Below are 19,543 nucleotides of genomic sequence, written 5' to 3' on the forward strand. Positions count from 1 at the left end.
AGTGAAGCCTGTAATCAGCGGTTTCTACATGATACAACAGAAGCCCAATGAATAAGGTCTATTTCTGGAGAGAGTACGTCATGATAACAATTTTTTTGCTGGATTAATATGCTTCATTTGTTTTCTTATTCAAAGATTAAAAAAATAAACCCCTGAACTGAGGGTTTAAGAGCTGACGACAACACTGACCTATTAGTGAAAGCTGAATATTGACCTTTATTCATTGAATAAATCAAATTTACAAAGTGCTCCACAAAGGCAGGAAAATAAAACAGTTGTAAAGTAGAAAAACACAAGGTTTTAAAATAAATCAATACCAGTTCAGTTAGGGCAAAACATTAGAAAGAATACATTTTTCAATAGAAGTTAAAGTTTGTCAGATAAGCTTGTACAACATCTAACATTAGTGGGAAAGAAATGAATACATAGAAGAAGCTATTGATCTTATCAAAGCAACATTTTCTTGCAATAGACTGAGGGAAACTAGGGACTATTTTCTTCATTGTCTCATAAAAGATGTTGCGATGAATCCAAGAGGGGAACATTTATGTGTGAGGTGCATGTGTGAACAACCAGATGAGGAGGATTTCATTCAGTGGCTGTCCTCCTGAAATTCTTTACCTTAGCCTTTTTTTCAGTATATTATTATATAGAAAGTTTCCTACATAGCACAACCTAATAAATGTACATTAGAAAAATTATAAATTATAAATATATAGCCTATAAATTATAAATATATAGCCTATATATATATATATATATATATATATATATTTTTTTTTTTTTTTTTTTGAAGTATTAAAGGCAGATGTATGAAAGCAAAGTGTTATGTGCAGGAGACCATTTTCCAAGATCAGTACTGTCAGTTGTGCATGTAAATATTTTAGTTATATGTCATGTAAAACAGTATATTAAGATTATATCATGTTACTGATAGTGTCAGTATCATAGCTTTTGCATTTCCTATATAAAGGATGTTGACTTTCCTGTGCAGCACAACAGGAAGCTCCATTTCACTGCCTGCTACCAGTTTATTTGTCTGCTTTTCTTAGTTTGATCGAGTGAATTTAGCAGAATATCCCAAACAGTATTAGCTGTTGTTGTGTTTGGCACAAAAATTGGGCCAAAATGTTCCTACTTCTGCCCTTTTTTTGTCGTACTAGAGAGTAATCCGTCTAAATGCTTCCTAACCTTTGAGCAAAGATATCACAAACCGAGCGGTCGTCATTCAAGCTGTTTTAGAAAATAGCTGCTCCTAATGTGATGTAATCTGATAACAATAAAATTGAGATTCCTCATTTCAGAACAGCTGCAGTGTGCAATTGCTGCCTCACATTATTGATACAACCTGAGCAAAAAAAGTAGGGCACAAGTGCGGTCACCATGGAAACGGTAACTTTGATTTGCTAAGACTCCAAACTGAGTCGCGTTGCCTTAACAAACACAACACCGCTGGAGCTATTTTTAGCCCCGAAACCATGAGCAGACGCAGAATCTGGAGTGTGCAGCAAAGTACATCTCATCTAATGAGGGAGGATAACACATGGCAGAGTATGAATAATAATAAACCGCTTTCAGTACTTAGGATAGTTCCTCCTGATGACGGTCATTTGTGGTGTTAAAGATAAGGGGAGTAAACCGCTTTCTTTATAAAACTAGAAGTGCCTCAGTTAAAGGTGTCAAAAGCAGGGAAACCAAGTAATTTACATCGTTATCTGATTCTGCTCTATATTCAATCGATAACAGCTTCCTTCACAATAGTCAAATCCGCAGCTCACACATCCGCCTGTTCCATTTATGAACCCCCTGGTTACTAAGGAATCTTGTTATGTCTTGGACTCACTGAAGAGTCACAAATTAAACCTCTATGATTCAGTCAGTGCTGCTGCTGCTGCGGATGCCGTCTGACCTTTTCCTATAAATTAGAATCGTGAGTGCTTATTTGTTCACCATCATCTCTTGGCAGCAGACAGTGAAGGCGTGTCGTAGTTAATACATCATCTTCTGATTGCAGTAATTGCATCCGGGCGAGACAACTTGGTCCAAAACTTGATTGCAAATGGGGAGTGATTTACTGTATTTATAATACTGAAGCATCATGTGAGCTTTCAGAACCTTTTGTTTCTTAAAGCACCTGTGAGGAGTTTTAAGCTGGATATGAAATACAATGGAATTAAAACGTATACCTCTATGTGCCCTGCAAAGTAAAAGAAGAGAGTTAGCGACAAGATTGATTGTTTCTGAATACAGGTCATTATTTTAATTCATGAAATTATGCCGAGAGATATTTTTTTTTTACATCTTCCACAGTAAAGATTCTTGATAAGTGACACATTCGACCGTTACACAACAGATGGATATCATCTTTTATTAATAAAAACACTGCCTACACATGTCCAGGACAAAATCAGGATAAAGATAAAAATGTACCGCCTTGTATCCAAGTGGATGTAGAAAGATTTTTTTGTGAGATTCCAGATGTATTGATACTTCTTAGATGCTCAAATGCTATTGAAGCAGTATTACACAAGAGGAAGTGTTGTTTAACTAAATACAACGTTTATAAATGTCATCTTTCTTCAAGGAATATACAAGCTTCACTCACTAATGGTATTATAACATTTACAGAGCTTTTTAGTGTCTTTCAGGTCGTTGTTTTGGTTTCACTATCTACAAATTAAGATAAGATAACACTTTATTGATCCCCTGATCGGGAAAATTTATTTGTTACAACAGCTCAATAAAAAAGGAATAGAATCCTCAGAAATAGCAAAAAGTTCAAAACAAACTGATTTAGCTGAATTACTGTTTTGTTGTTGCATAACTTCCATTAGCATTTAATCCTTCACCCTATTGTGCAGAATGTGAAACAGCAGGCAGGCATGAATAGAAAATAGCTTGTGAACATAGAGCAGCAGCTGAAGGATAGATACGTCCCTATAAATCTGCTACATGCATGCTGAATCTGCAAACTAGCAGGTCCAGTTTAAAAGAGGTGAAGATTATCTTCAGTCAACATGTCTGTGCTGTGTTCAAATGTTATTCAGTTTCCTTTAAGTGTCAAAAAGAATCAAAAGAATTGCATGAAGAATAGCTGTTTGAATCATATGTAAACACTGACAGTCTCAATTGTTTTAAAACAAGCTTATATGAAATTAATCATGTAGGAGAAAAGGAGCTAAATTGCACCCTCAAGCTTTATGATTTTGGCTGCCATAGCAATAAAGACTGATGAGTAATCACAGCGGTGTTCACGCGCACTGATTGTCTCAGGGAATGTTGAGCCCTGAGCTGTCGTTTTACGCTTCACCGGCTCCTGCTCACGTTTGATCCCTAAATAGAAAACTGCTGTCACTGTTGCAGAAGAGGCTGCATGTGTGATCGCACCTCAAATGTCATTTGCTGTTAATGAAGTCGTAAAAGAGGAACTGACTTTTATTTTCCTGTAATCACATACAATCTTGTTCTCATCTGATTGTCACAAAGGGTGAGTTAACCAAAATAAAGACGATCTGTCCATGTGGCAGGTATTTCTGTTCTTGCCTCCCGTTGGAAAAACAATGTGTCATTTTATTTTACTTTATAATCAAACCTGTATTAAAACTGCATCATCAGAAAAAGCAGCTTGAGGCTATTTCCAAGGCTACAGTTTAAATAGTTATTGGGATAATTCAATCTACTGACGTGCACGTGTTGGAATTGCTTTAAAATGTGGATTAAAAAAAAATCTCTTCAGAAAGAAAGGAGAGAAGGATTTTATTCTTGAGTGAATTGCAGTCTGGACATTTCAGCCACGGTTCATTGAGTCGAAAATTAGACCGACCGGTCAAATCCTTAACATCACCTCTAAATGAACCACAGTCTTTGTGGTGTAGGCTCACACATTTCACACATGTTCTCCCCTATGGCAGATCTGCACTCCTGACCTGGTGGTGTTTCTGGCCTGCACCAACCACCGCTTGAAGGAGAGGCTACAGAAACGTGCCGAGCAGCAGGGACGACCTGACGACAACCCCAAGGCCATCGACCGCCGCCTGACCAACTTCAAGCAAAACACCATCCCTCTGGTCAAATACTTCCAGGAGAGGGGCCTTATTGTTACGGTAAGATCATTCTGTGTTTGCCTGAATTGGAGAGAAAGACTGAAGTGTGAAATAAGTTTGTTTTTCTATCGTATTGGCGGGAAACCTAGGTGAATGGACTCAAATAAATCAGAGAAAGTGGCGAGATGGTTGTAAAAACAATCTTTGCTTGTCAATTTCCTCAGGTTGAGACAAGAAAACAACTAAAAAGGAGAAAAGGTTAGGTCAACATGAATCACTAGGGAGCTGGAGATGCGGCACATGACAGAGTTGGAAGGTGAAGAGAATACAATGGACTTGGCACCTTTCATGCTCGTTTCAAAAGCAACTCCTGATCTAAAATGCTGAATGATTCTTCACCCCATGATTTACATCGTTGGCAGACTTCAACCCAGCAGGTAGTGTTTTTACTAATGAGACAGGAAGGGAGGTTGAAGAGGGGAGTTTCCTGCGTTTGTGCTTTCTACACAGATGAACAGTTATGCCATGATCCTGTGTATCAAAGGGATAATATTGAACTGCTAATGCTATGTGATTAGTACCAGACTTATGGTATACACTTCCAAACTAGAACAGTTATTATAAAATGCTGGGGAGTTACCTTAAAGAATGACAAACAAACTGTACCACAAAGCTAGCTTATTTGCTAACATGGGAAGTGAATGTAAAGCACTACGTGAAGGATCCACTGCACAAAACAAACTCATCATAAACTGCATTTGTCCTGCCACCCAGAAACACTCTACAAAGTCTGAATAGTGAATAGTATATCATTGTTTTTTTGCATGAATATGGCCTAACATGGGAGAAAAGCTGCTGTGCCACCAGCCTGGTATGCGTCAGTGTCCCAGCATGCTTTGAGCTTATAAATCGACCGCCTGAAATACACAATGAATTTGGCCGAATTTTTAACCGTGACCTTTTGCTTTCAACGGGGCCTTAGTCATCTTATGTTAGAGAAATGTTTAAACAATACTTTCATTGGTCAAAAGAGGTCTAGAATTGAAATAAACATTAACTCACTTTTCATGACTTCACAAAGAAAGATATATATTAGAGTTTTGAAATAGTTTCTCAGTTCTTGACTTAAGTTTTAGGCTAGCAGCTAAAGTAAACTAAACAGAATGTGAACATGGAGTCAGAGTTTTGTTGATTACTTCAACCAATTGGGAACCTTAACCAAATTATTCAGCCTTCCTAACAGATGGTCATTTTTCTGCCAGTAGAACCTTCTTCAAGAACCTTAAAAAATGTTCAAATCACACTCCAGATGCCATTTACAAAATGCCGTAGAACTGAACAATTTTAAAAAATGGCAATGAACATCCTGATATCAAAATGTTCAAAATGAGTTCCATTTATCTGCAAAATTACCAATTCAGCTCTTACCCAGGTGCCTTTTTTACAGACCACAGCCCTTTCTCTCTCTTTTATCTTGTTTCATGTGGGTCTCTACACTTTCAACTTTCCATAAAATCTGCGGTTTTGTGGAGCCTGTCAGTATACATATTCTCTCTGGCCAAAGGGTTGTTTGTTTTGAATGAATGCTTATACGTGTATGCATAGTAATCGTGTTTATTTAATAAAAGCTAGTCAGTTTTAATACTTAACACACACCCAAAAGACGCAGAAGGGCGCAGAGACAAAGCCAAGTGGGCTCCTTTTCATTGTGCTAAGAGAAACACAGACTGTCTCTGCTGAAGCAGATTACCGAGTGTTAATTGCACACAACTGGGATCTTCATTATATTGTGTGGTTTGATGGAGAGTGGGAATCAGGATACCCTTGATATTTGCACGGCATGTGCTAATAGAGCTATCAGTCTTGCAGCCAATGGAAGCGGCTGCCCACTCCTCTTGTGGGAGTGTTATTGATCTGTCTGAGTCTCTGTGTTTTCTTCCTCACAGCAGAGGGAACAACTCCTCCACTGTTATTAATGTGAGGATGAGATTTTGTTTACAGGCTCTTAGGATTGTTGTCAAGGGAAATCTTAAAGCCCCAGATAGCATCCATTAGTTGTCACACTGATGTAAGAAATGTTACCGGCTTACCTCCTGAAGTCAGAGGCTCCAGTATTTATAGATATTCTCTGCTGTCCGTTAGCTTTCTGTCATTGATGCTACAAGAGTAAAAGAGAAAATTATTTTGGTACTGACAATCACTTTAGTGTTGACGTCCAGATGCAAAGTGGTCTGTTTATTTTAAAATGGTATATAATGGTAATCACTCAAAGCTTTTCTACATTTCATGTTACATTCATCATTCACACACTTTAAAACGCTGATGGCAGAGACTGCGGTGCAAATTGCCTATCTGCCCAGGATCTAACTAATCTCATTCACACACTTTCACACACCGATGGCGATGCTTTCACGCGCAGTTTGGAATTGGATGTAGAGCACCAGGACAGTTCGACATGTAGCCTGCAGGAGCCAGGGATTGAACGGCCATCCTTCAGATTGAATATTACTCACTCTACCACTGAGCCGTATAGGTTCAATGATGATATGCTTCTCAAAAAACATGTATTTTTAATAGGGCTGGGCACATTAACGCGTTATTTTCGCGTTAACTCATTAATTAATTATCGCCGACAATTATTTTATCTCGCATTAACGCAGTTTTTATTATTCATTTTCTTATTGTAAAAGTCTGTTGCTCACTGGCTTTTATTTTGTAAAATTCCATCGTGAGCGAGCCTAGTATGTTGCTTACTGCTGCGGCGCTCACAGGAAACAGGAAACAGTCAGAAAATAATTGGCGGATAATCAAGCATGGAGAAGGGTACGGAACTTCTACATGGCCATTTTCATTTTAAAGTTCTTCCAGACGGCGCAGTCCACAGAGCCAAAGTTATTTGTAACCACTGCGAAGTTGAATTTTCTTATCACCGGAGTACTTGATAAGTACTCCAAAATATGTTGCAGCCAGAAACTCAGACGGACGCTGAAAGGTCGTTTCACTTGTCTTAACTTTATTTAAGCGTTTAACAAAGACCCAGTACCTTCATTCACTCTGCCTAAGAGTCTCTTCAGCTGCTGAATAATAACTACAGCTTTCTTGCTAACTCCAGAGCGTCACAAAAACAAAACTCTTCTTCTCTGAACCCTGCATGTCACTGTTTCTCACTCACAGACTTCACCTAGTGGTGTAGATTATGCGGCGCATTTAATTAATAACATGTCAACATCAACTGCTTGAATAATGAAAAATACATTAACATTAGCAACTTTGAAGATGAATTCAAAAAAGATTTTAAACTAAAGAATTTCAAAATGACAAGTACAAAAAAAAATGTTTGTGGGGTCCCCGATAACCAAACAGTAAACATCAATGTTCTCAATTGACCTGTCACACTCTCTCTTAAAAATTGCGTCCCAACATTTTAATTATACCTCTTAGCCTAAAACCTTTCTGGGCAGTTTTTTTTTAATATAACAAACAGGATGACATTATGCCCTTGCAGTGGCAATAAGCTTTAGTTTTGTGTTTATTTGCTTTGATTACATTGTTTAAGTTGAGAAGTACATTTACAATAAAAGTACGTTATACACTACTTTTTAATTCATTATTGGATTTTGCGTATAACAATGCGATTAATCGTGATTAATCACAGGAACTCATGCGATTAACGCGATTAAAACTTTTAATTGTTGCCCAGCCCTAATTTTTAAATATCGTCATTTTATAATGGATAAACTGCATCATGTCGGGTCCCTCTTCCCCTTACTGTCTTGTTTTATCACATTTTAAAGTTTATGAACCTTTTATATAATTATTTCCAGTGGTCTAACATTTCTTACATTCTCCAAAAAGGAATAGTCCATTAAGGCTAAAGTGACTCTCCTCAGATATCCAGGCTTGGCAGAGCTTCAGTTTGATAGAGATCTCTCATAAAAAAAAAAAAAATTGACCTTGCTACTCCTGAGGGATATGAGAAGGCTGGATACTCCTGAAAAAAAATAAATCCAGTGCTTCCTTGCGATATGTAATTGATTGGGGTCATGAACAACAGGTATGGCTTCATATTGAAGCCTCACTGTCAAATGGTTACAATTAAATCTCCTCTTAAAAAAAATGGTAACTGTGATAATGTAGTCAATAATATAGAGTAAAGGGTTGGAGAGCAGTGCAATGTGCTGAAGGAGAACCCAGTAAAACCATAACCCTCACTAAGGTCATTCACATATTACTCTAGTGTCATTAAGAGTTGCTTGATAGACTCTGCCATTGTTTAGCTGCCTGCTCCTTCCACCAGCCAAAACAAATGTTTAACTTACCGACAAATCTGAAGCAGAACAGATTCTTGTGTGGGTTTGAAAAAAGACACACAGCTCTACAAGTTCAAGGACTCTTGTGTTAGCTACTCTGCTAATCCTGTACACTAAGCCACAGGAACCACATTTGTCAACGGAGGTGTCAATCATCAATTTTTAAAAATCAAAACCAAATCAAAATTGGTATGCATATTAAGCTTGTCAGGACGGATTAAAAATCCTCTTGCGGCGTTTCAAAAAATCTGACAGGAAGTCCACAAATTAAAGTCGAATTTTACAATAACAGCCCAAAATGGCTGATTTCAGCCTTCCTATTTGAACGCACTTGTCCAAGGGCGCTCATCCCATCGACGCAAACTCAGTGTCAGTGCGTTCTAGACAGGCTCAGCATATCTCGTTGTGCTCCGCACGTTATTTTGTCAAAGGGCGTGGCCGTGGCCGTGGCCGTGGCGTGCGTTTTAAGTTTTTTGAGCGTTGCCAAAAAAGTAATTGCTTACATCTTTGACATCTAGTGTTCAATCATATTAACATTTCTCATGCATGATACGGGACCCGCCCTGAACACATCCATGATTGACATTTTTTGATTAGTCACAGCGCCACCTGTTGACAACAGGAAGTTACTGCTTCTCAATTAGCATTAGCCATTGCTACACGGTAGCTCATTTTCCCCTCAAAATTGGTGTGGACCAACACCTTGGCCATACAACACTTTCAAGGTCAAACGCCTACGTCCAACGCTGTCGCCATACAACCTACAAAAAAGCCTCTTCAACCCATGCCTAAAACTCAACAGGAAGTCCACAAATCACATCGCCATCAAACAGGAAGTGGCTGTAACTCTTATATACTTTGTCTGATCTTCTTGAAATTACATAGGTAAGATCAGGGTTGGCCTCTGAACACAGTGACACAAAACAATAGTCAACTTCAACCATAGCGCCCCCTACGGCAAAGAGTAAGTACTATATCCTATATACAATGCTCAATTTCCTCCAAATTTCATAGCTATCATGACAGTGCCAGCCTGAACTGCTCTAAGTCAAAATCTTATGTGATCTTCATTATGTTGCTTATTTCAACATGCCAGTTCTACGACTTTTACACAAATCGAACTGCACGGCCTGCTGCTGAGCCACGTTCCGCTGCTGCTGCACTCCCACGGTCGCAACACACACCGACATGCACAGGGGTGCGAGGGCCCTTCATCACCGCTTGCGGTTTTAATTGCATTTGTTTTGCCCTTATTGTTGAGATAAGACAGTGGATAGAGTCAGAGAGAGTGGGGAATGACATGTCGGATTCATCTGAAGTTTTTAATGTTTAACTTTTGAATAGTATCCGATGATGTTGCTCCCACACTCAAACTTTGATAGATGCTTATTTTGTGATAGTCATTTATACCAATGTCAAATGTGTTGTAAAGATATAGTCACTGGTCCATTTATTGAGTTGCAAAGCCACTTTGGGAGGTATTTATATATATGTGTTATTTTCTATGAAGTAGTTGTGATGGTGTAGATACTTTAGTCACTATAGGATATATCTTATCATATCCTTGTGCAAATGTAAACTTATTGCATATCCCATTTGACACCGAAAGTGACATTTAAAACTGTGCTCCCCTGGGGTGAATTGAACACTTTGAGAACCTATCAATGGTTCCTCCTGTGGATTGCTGACACCACTCTCTTTGTGGTGCTGCAGTATCAACAGGCAGTCTCCCTTCCTGCATGCTGCTATCACACAAGAAAACTGAAGTTTGGACACTCTGCAGTGCTCTTTAAAAGACACCTTCATGAGAAATGATGGCCACACTGAGCCCTTTGACACAGATCATAGGAGCCCTGCAGAGAGGTCCTGTCAACAGTAGATGAGTCTCAGTCAGGGAGGGTACACTTTGAGGGCTTTAAGGGGTAGTTGCCTTCTAAGTGCACTTGAACTGCTGAATAACTTTGTCTCATTTTGTCCTTTTTTTGTGTGTTTATGAGATTGAACAGACCCTTTAAATTTGCATATGGCCTTCATATATATATATATATATATATATATATATATATATATATACAGTATATTGATATATAGATATATTTGTTTTTCTTCATAATCTCCTTTCTTGGATTCTGTTGTTTCTATTCTTTTTTTAAAGGTCCCATATTCTGTTTTTTCTGGTTTTATATGCCCTTTAGTGTGTTTTCCAAGTGTCCTGTGCATGTTTAGGCACATCTATGTGCAAAAATTCAAAGTCTGCGGAAACGCGGCTTCTCCTACCTCCTCCTGTTAGCTGTAGCATTAGCTGCATGTAATGCTCAGTTCTAGCCCCCCTCGATAAAAATCTGTCAGTCCAACATCATTGTCAGTGTGAGATCATTGATCTAAGCCCATTGGCTCGTTGTGGCAAGCTCTGCAGCTCATAGCTGACCAATAGCGACAGAGCGGATCGGCAGACCAATCAGAGCCGACTTGGCCCACGTGGGGTCTAACAGTGTGGGCTCAGCAGAGCGTAGCTGACGGACTCAGAGCGGAGAGGGAGCAGTACATGAAAACAGACACTTTTTTCAGACTTTAGCTATTGTGAACGTACAAAAGTAGGTACAGAGATTAAATATACGAACCCCAAAAAGGGCATAATATGGCATAATAAGTGTCTGAGTCGAGAACTGATTTTTCCATTTAGAATTTGTAAAAGTCGGTTATGACAGTCCACATTTACTTAAGGCAAGGCAAGTTTATTTATAGAGCACATTTCAGCAACAGGGCAATTTAAAGTGCTTCACTCAAGACAACCAAAGCATCATGACAGAAAATAAGAAAACTTCACTAAAGCAAACAATTCAAAATCACAGAGAAGATTCAATCTGAAAATATGTTCAAATAAATAATTCATTAAAATCCAAATATTTTAAATAAAATATGAAAAAAGCTGTTAAAACTGAAGCTAACATGTAAAAAGAGTATAGTAGTCAATATATTTGTATATATAGTCATATATAGTCATATATTTCATTCAATAGTTGAATGAAAAGCAGCTGTGAAAAGGTGAGTTTTCAACCCTGATATAAAAGAGCTGAGAGATGAGCAGACCTGCAGTTTTCTGGGAGTTTGTTCCAGATATAAGGAACATAGAAACTGAGCGCTGCTTCTCTGTGTTTGGTTCTGACTCTGGGGACAGAGAGCAGACCTGTCCCAGACAACCTGAGCGGTCTGGATGGTTCATAGTTATTCAGAAGGTCACTCATGTATTTTTGGCCCTCTTCTCTGACAGACTGGGAGCAAGTATAAATTGCTCTTATTTATATGCTTATATATGCTTCATATTTGTTGCTCTGGGACCACATTGAAATATTATTAGCCAGAGTGGGTCTGACTCACCAACAAAGTAACGATTCAAAACATTATTAGAGTTCTTTTCAGTTAATGATAAGAAGCTGACATATTGCAGTCAAAAAAATGTATCTAAAATTAATAGTTCATAATAAATGCACAGGTGAGAAAATTATACTACAGCACAATACTTTTTCACAGAATGCTTATAGTTTTTATACAAAATAAATATTCATCAAATAGTTGTGCTCTTAGATTTGTAAAAATAGAATTCAAAATACTCGACTCGTTGTAATGAACTGCTGTCCTGTCATAAACTGAAGGCCCATGACATAACGTGTTTGTGAAAGTCGTGAACAGAATCTAATGTGAGCACACACACAAAAAAAAGTTTAAAGAGCTAAGACTGTGATCCGGTCATTTGTCCACTTGAGTGTGTCTCCCGGGGGGTTGGGGGGGGGGGATCAGTAGTTTCTGGACTAATGAATGAAATGACCTCAGGGGTTTAATTGCTTCACTCAGCTTAAGGCTGTGGTGTTATATTGATCCTTTCACTCTGTATGTCAGATCCAATGAAGTAAGACATATCTCTCTGAAGAACAGTGACTCATTTCTGCACATCATCGGTGTGTCATTACACGTGACCGAGAGTCTGATGGTTCTCGTGTGTCATTGTTTTAATCATTCCTTTTTTTCTGTCACTGTAAAAACTTTTTTTGACGTATAACTGCTCAGCGTTTGACTTCAAAAAGCTAATTCCTTTTTATCTGAAACATGATAGCAGGATTTCTATCTAAGGCCTGAAGATCATCTACAAATTAAGGTGTGTTTTGTCACGCTGGATGACTCAACTTATTAAACACACACACACACACACACACACACACACACAGAACTCCATCACAATCAAAGAAGCCTAAGCGGAAATTGCAGCGGGTAGAGATAATTGTTTGCTGTGGCCTCTATTGAAGCTGTGGTGTCATTCTAGGTAAGAGTCTGCCTGACTCTAATTTAATATTCCCCTGAGAGAGCTCAGCTACAGCTTCCTGTTGCGAGATGCCTCACGGATATAAACAAACAAAGGACACCTCGGCCCGTCTTTCAGGGTATCTCATCACATCCAAGGATGTTGACAAAATATTTGATTATTACTCCCGACATATAAATGACATAGCGGCATTGAGAATAATCAGTAAAAGTATTCATAAAGTCTTTTTAAAAAGAAGACAGAAAAGACTGGAATTTCAATTCATCTCCCATTTTGTAAGTGACCCCAAATAAACCAACTTGTCAAATTCAGCAGCTTGGTTTGTTGCCCTAAGCTTCAAAAAAAGACAATGAAAGTACCACAGTCACACTCAATTGTGGCCATAAACCAAAATTAAACCTTCCTGACAAGTTACACATTAATTTGCTGTTGGATGTGTAACAAACATTAAAAGTTTGTTATTGTGACCGAGCGACTCAATGACTGTTGGCAGCGAACACACTCAAATATACATACATACAAACTTTCCCCCCTCTTCTCCATCCAGTTAAACTCACCTTCATCCTTCTTTACCTCTCTGTCTCATAGCGCAACCATTGGTGCACTCTTCAGAGCTCTTCATCTTATGTATTTACACAACTTTAAAGCACTCTTCACTGTTACTGTACGTGCGTTACATAGGCTCTTCACAGCGTCCCGTTTGTGTTTAATTGAGAAAACAGAGCGCATCATATCCGCATGTGAAAAAGTTAAGCCTTGCATTCATTCACAATCACTTGATAAGCGCTATTAAATCTTCTGCTTGTTTTTCTAAGTTAACTTCGTTATTGTGTGTCGTGGTTTGATGTAAAATGTTATAATTAAATGTTCATATTAAAGGGTATAGGAGTTTAAAAATGTAAACTGTGGATGGATAACACGTCTCCATGTTTTCCAGTAGTCCTAAAGTGAAGGCAAAAGACCCCCAAAGAGGGACATTGAGATTTTGTGCTGGTAATGTCATTTTGAGCCAGAGATGGCGAACTAAAGATCTGCTGCCCATGCAACAGTAATGAAGGATACGATAAAACAGCAAAAATCAACCAGGTAGGTAAAGTCCACAGCAGAGAATATTCTAGTGTTGGATTGAAGCAGACACTCACAGTTATGAAAAGTTCAATGACTAGTGTGTCATTGAGTGTTTCTTACGTTTCCTTTCACCACCTCTGCTCTACGCTGCGCTGCAGGGGCTGGAACTCAATCTCCTAAAGGAGAGTCCTGTGTTTTTTTGACTCATCCATCATCCTTGAACAGCATACTAAGCAGATTTTTTGCCATCTCTAAACGATGACAAATTAGTTTAATGCCAAAACACAACAATAAGCTACTGGCAGCCTTCTCAAATTGAATGGCACCCACACTGTGACATATTTCAGGCCACTGTCCAGACCGCCATATTTGATGGACTGAGTTTGTAAACTTAAAACCCTTCCAGAACTTCACATTAGTTTGTCCAGATCAAAGAGATGACACTGAATGCACAAAACATCTTGATGAAAGATTTGCAAAGTCCAAAGAGTGCTGCAGCATACTTAGTCCTGCAGTGTTCTCAAAGTCTCCGTCTTTGATTGATCTTCCTCCTTTAATCTACTTCTCCATCTTGAAATCTTCGGCAGTGAGGGCTTTTCTTTTACTTCACTGATTCAGGGGACTCTCTCTTCTATACTTTGTACATGTTCTTCTTTGCTTTGGTGGGTTTTTTGAGCGGGGGTACGTTTAGCTGGGTGATCTCACAATCAAATTAAGGTACATTTAGCAGGGAATTGCAAGTGAACCTTATGGATAGGCTGAATATTCCACAGTTTTTGCTGATAAATCATGTTGGATTTTGGAACATTGTGCAGTGTTGCAGTGGTTAGGGCTTGAAGGTGTTTGGTTCACATACCTGGGCAGACAGGGGCTCCTCTGTGTGGCGTTTGCGTGTTCTCCATGGGCATGTGAGGATTCTCACAGTGTACTCCAGCTTCCTTCCACACTCCAAAGACATGATCATTAGGTTACTTGGTGACTTTAAGTTGGAAGTGTGAGCAGATGCTTTGTCTCTTTATTTTTGCTGTGTGATTGACTTGCAACCAGTCCAGGGTGTACCCTCTCTATCGCCCAATGAAAGCTGGGATTGGATTCAGGCATCTCAAACCCCAAACAGGAGAAGTGGTATAGAAAATGGATGGAAGGGTTTTGGTACAATGATAATAAGACAATCCGGGTTAAAGATCCTGTTCCTTGTCTTCTGTATGAAGAGTCACTGAGCCCTCCAGACAACAGTGGACCTTTTCACCAAAAAGTTTGAGCTATTAATCCGTCCTTGAAAAGTGACACTTTTCTCCTAAGTGTCCTCTTGTGAAGTTTAAAAGGATTATATGAAGCCTCTCTATTATGTTAGGGGGGAAATTGGGTTATGGACACTCTGCAATATGACAGCAAGCAGTTTTTTTTTTTGCTCATGATGAAGCCGGATGCTGACAGATCTGAGGACTCTTTCAGGATTTATAACTGCAGTGCTCTCTGAAGGAATCCTCAGTTTGAGCCCCCTCATCTTCTTTCTTACAGGTGGAGTATCGGGCCCTCGAGTGCTCAAAGGACTCTACCACACAGCAGACAGTTGTTCCTTTTTTTGGGTTGTTGTAACCATTGCAAACACAGGAGGAAGCTGGTTTTAGGTGCTTCTATCATTTTCTCACATTTCCCCTGACCTCAACTTCCACAGCTCTCAGTTCAATCATTTCTGTATTCGGTTGAGTGAGCAGCACTGCTGTCAATCAGACACTTAAAAGACTTTTAAATCCAGTGAAGTTTTTTTTTCCATCTTTTTTGGGGGATTTTTGGTATGCACAAGATCCCTCATTCAGCTGCTCATCATTGGCCCTAATGAGAGCACATAGACGGCTAAAGAGCAGTTAAGAGTGGAGAAGAAGTCAGCTTCTGAATGGCTCACTTGGACAGCCCATTCTTCATGCTTAATTTTCATGTACTGTAGGTGTGAAGACAGACAGCTGGCCTCCGAATAATCTGAAAGACAGCAATTGATACAGAAGAGAGGCTCATTAATCTCATGTTATTAAAGCTTCTGCTGTGTGTGGAATATAAATAACGTCGAGTGTGTGGCTCCCAGCATTAGAACCCATTTGTTAGAAGCCATTGGATTTTATAATGAGTCTTATTCTGGATGTCACAGTGGTTAAACATAGAGCAGCGTGTCCGATGTGTTTGTGATATATTTGATCTGCAGGTCATGACTCTCTTCAATTCAATTCAATTCAAAAAACTTTATTTGTCCCCGGGGGGCAATTCAAAGGCACACAGAGCAGTAAATTAACAACAGTGCAAGTAGACGAAACATTTTAACCTAAATATAAAGTGTCAATTTAAATACAACTTAAACTTAACTTAAAAATACTAAATATATAAGAGTAGATATAAGTGGACAGTGATCGGACTAACAGATGTAAACAGATGTAAGCAGAACTATGTGCAGTAAACGAGAAATAAATATATATATACAGAACTATATGCAGTAAACGAGAAATAAATATATATATATATACAGTACTATGTGCAGTAAACGAGAAATAAATATATATGTACAAAACTATATGCAGTAAACGAGAAATAAATATATATATATACAGAGCCATGTGCAGTAAACGAGAAATAAATATATATATATACAGAGCTATGTGCAAGTAGTGACCAGATGTAAACAGACCTATGTGCAGACTCTTGTGTATGTCTCGTTTTGGTTGGTTAGGGTAAAAGAGAGTGTTAACTTCAAATTGAATCTCCTTTCAGTTGGATGCAGACCGAGATGAGGAGGAAGTCTTCTGTGACATCAGCATGACACTGGACAACAAATTGTTTCCCTCCAAGGAGCCAGCAGCAGGTAAGATTAAGGCTTTTATTTTTAAACATAACAGTGCAATAACTCAACCTAACCCTAACCCTTTTTTTTGTGTCAAACCACTCCCAACCCATTTAACAAGGGTTTTTTCATTTATTTGTTTATTGAAATTCTTCGTAACAATCAAATGCTCTCTTAATTCAATCAACAGAACAGTAATTATTGCAGTCTTAGATTAACAATGTAAGATCTAATTAGATGAATTAGAAACAGAGGGATGCTGATGTTGTATTAGAGGTAAGGACAAGTGTCTAAGTAAAACTCAAATTGTTAAATCAAAAGGAAAGTTCTACATAAAGAGTCTGTATAAATGACAGAATATATAACTGCAACACAGTTATTTCATACTGTGTGTGTGCAAACTATAAAGCTTTACAGTATATGCAGCCTGATGCTAATGAAGTGGTATTCTCTGTGGGTTAATTGGTACGTTATGTGTAACATCGTCCCCATTCACAAAAAACAACAACGTCATTATCCGCCGGCTACCTTCATGTGACCATTATCATGGTTACCATCAAAGTCTGCATGGCAACCAGGGAAGCAGAGGGAGCCATGCTTTGTGAGAAGTACAGAATCATCCAGGAAAGATTCACGCTTTGTTCAGTCAGATGGTGTTTGTTACGTAAAACCTGATAATTTATTGATTTAAATAAAAAAAATGTGCCAGACAGATGACAGTCCTGAGTGTCAGTTTTGTATCATCAGATCAGTGTGCTCTTTGCAGGTGTTCCTGCTGTGATTTCACATGCTTTAGTCAAACAAAGACGTAACCGCTGGTACAGATCAGAGCTAAAATATGTGTGTTATATTTTTTCATTTTAATTAAGTGTAGGCAGAACCTGTAACTGCTCTAACACAACACAGTGAGCCCACGTCTGAGTGAGCACAATGAGATCATTATTTTAAGTAAGTAAACTGGGAACAGAAGGGCAAACAGACTGACTTTTTTACATAAACAAACACCATCAACATTTGCAGAATCATTTAGAATTGCTTATGAAAAATTTACTGAAATATTATTACCACATGGAGAGAAAGAAGAGATCAATACTACTACCTATAGTCTGTCTTTAAATCCATGTCCCCTTTTGGCAGAGCCGGTTTAGGTCAGGACTTTACGCCTTTTATACACCGTGCTGTCTGTGTAAAACATACAGAGGCAGAAAGGTGGAGCCAAATGGTCCCACTGTTAAGCCAGCAACAGAGAGCGATGGAGACTGTAAGTTAGCCAAAATTGCTCAACCACACGTGTCTAGGGTTTATCATTTTATCTTACATGAGAAACATAGTGTCCACACAAACCCTCACATCACTGTTGAGTTGAGAGGCAAAAAGAACATAGGAACCTTGGTTACAGGCATCCGTCCATGGCACAAGCGGATAAAAAACAAGGTGCGACCATGGGACATAGCTTCCCTGTAACTTACCAACACAGTATGTCTTATAGGTGCATTCCACAATTTCAGCTGTTACAAGTGACAGAGGTGTAACAAAAGGTGAAAAGACAGAGTCAGCAGGACGGAGCATCACCGTGTGTAGTCTTTATAAAAGGGCTCATGGCTGCATATAGCTGGTTAGCTTAGCACGGCATCAAGAGTGGAAATGGGCAAGCAGCTCAAGCTTGACTCTGCCAGGAGTGACAGAATCAGCCAGACAACTACTCTCAAAACAACAACAACAATGTGGTCAAGAGCATGTCCCAATATATTTCTTTACTGGTGCAGTTTCTTCCTGTGACACTGACAAACAATAGATGTTGCTCCACTTTTTCTATTCCTGACACGCGTGCTTTCTACGCTACATTTCCGGTTATTTATCTGCCTATACAATATCTGAAACAAATAGCTGCCATAAGGTCAAACTGGCATACTTATTGTCCTTTCCATATGTGTGTCATTCTGCTTAGATTCTGGCCCATAAAGGAGTTTATTTTGTTCATAAAACATCTATTCAAAAGGTTGAAGATATATGGTGAAGTTCGAGCTAGCTTCTGTGACTCATTTTAATGTCTCATTAAGCTCTTCTTTTCATTCATCTTGTTATTGCTCTTATTACAAACTCACATGACATTAATGCAGCCCCCTGTACATGCCGCTCACCACTTTTCCCAATGAAGACAACAAACACTACAAAACTTACTAAGAAACACACAAAAAATACTGTTTTTGTGTTGGTTCCAAAATAGTTAAAAATGTCAATGAGGTTTGGTACTGTGGAAAGGTTTGAACAGCTCAGTCATACAACTTAAGGTATCTAGTAAAGGTTTGTTGTGTTTTGTGGTTCTATAGATACAAAGTAGAGGTTTTTATTTGATTGCTCTCTTATCTATTTGGTGAATAAAGCTTCATATATACATTTAGATCATCCTGAAGGAAAAAGGATCAATCCTCTTTTACTTTTTCTAAAAGACTCTGCATTTTGGATCTCGGTTTGGAGGTTGCCCTTAACTGTTCCCATTAAAAGCAGTCTCAGAACAACCTGTTTTTTAAGCTTTATAAATAAACTTGACTTGGCTCGTTTCATCTTCATGCCTCATTATGTCACGCCACGCAGCGTGCAGCACAGCAGGAGGCTGCGTAGGAATGGTAGGAAAACAGTGAACAGTGTTCATTAGTGACAACGAATGTTCTTCAAAATCATTGTTAGCAGTTTGTAATTGTTGAGAGTGTGGAGAAGATTTGCCTCTACACTTTCACTCAGGAGGAAACATAGACCTTTGTGTCAGGAGGTGCAGAATCGTCATGAGAGGACATATGGCATTTGTATATAACTTGTGTTTTTATTTTATTCTTTGTATCTGTGTGCTGTTCTATTGGTGTTACCTGCTGCTGTAATCTGAATTTCCTGAGGGAACCTTCCCAAGGGATTAATAAAGTTCTTATCTATCTATATATGTTTAGCTTCAGAGTTTTTCTGACAAAATGATCCCCTC

General features: G+C 38.6%; 1 protein-coding gene across 1 annotated transcript in view; it reads left to right on the plus strand.

The window, feature by feature from the left end:
* The window catches only part of ak5 (adenylate kinase 5), an 85,414-nt gene that overhangs the window by 25,510 nt on the left and 40,361 nt on the right, over nt 1-19,543 (plus strand). The window contains exons 6-7 of the mRNA XM_020629264.3: nt 3,912-4,103; nt 16,500-16,590. Coding sequence (XP_020484920.1) covers nt 3,912-4,103; nt 16,500-16,590 — 283 coding nt within the window. The remainder of the gene's footprint in view (nt 1-3,911; nt 4,104-16,499; nt 16,591-19,543) is intronic.

The sequence above is a fragment of the Labrus bergylta genome, chromosome 4 (genome assembly GCF_963930695.1).
Source record: "Labrus bergylta chromosome 4, fLabBer1.1, whole genome shotgun sequence".
Lineage (NCBI taxonomy): Eukaryota > Metazoa > Chordata > Actinopteri > Labriformes > Labridae > Labrus > Labrus bergylta.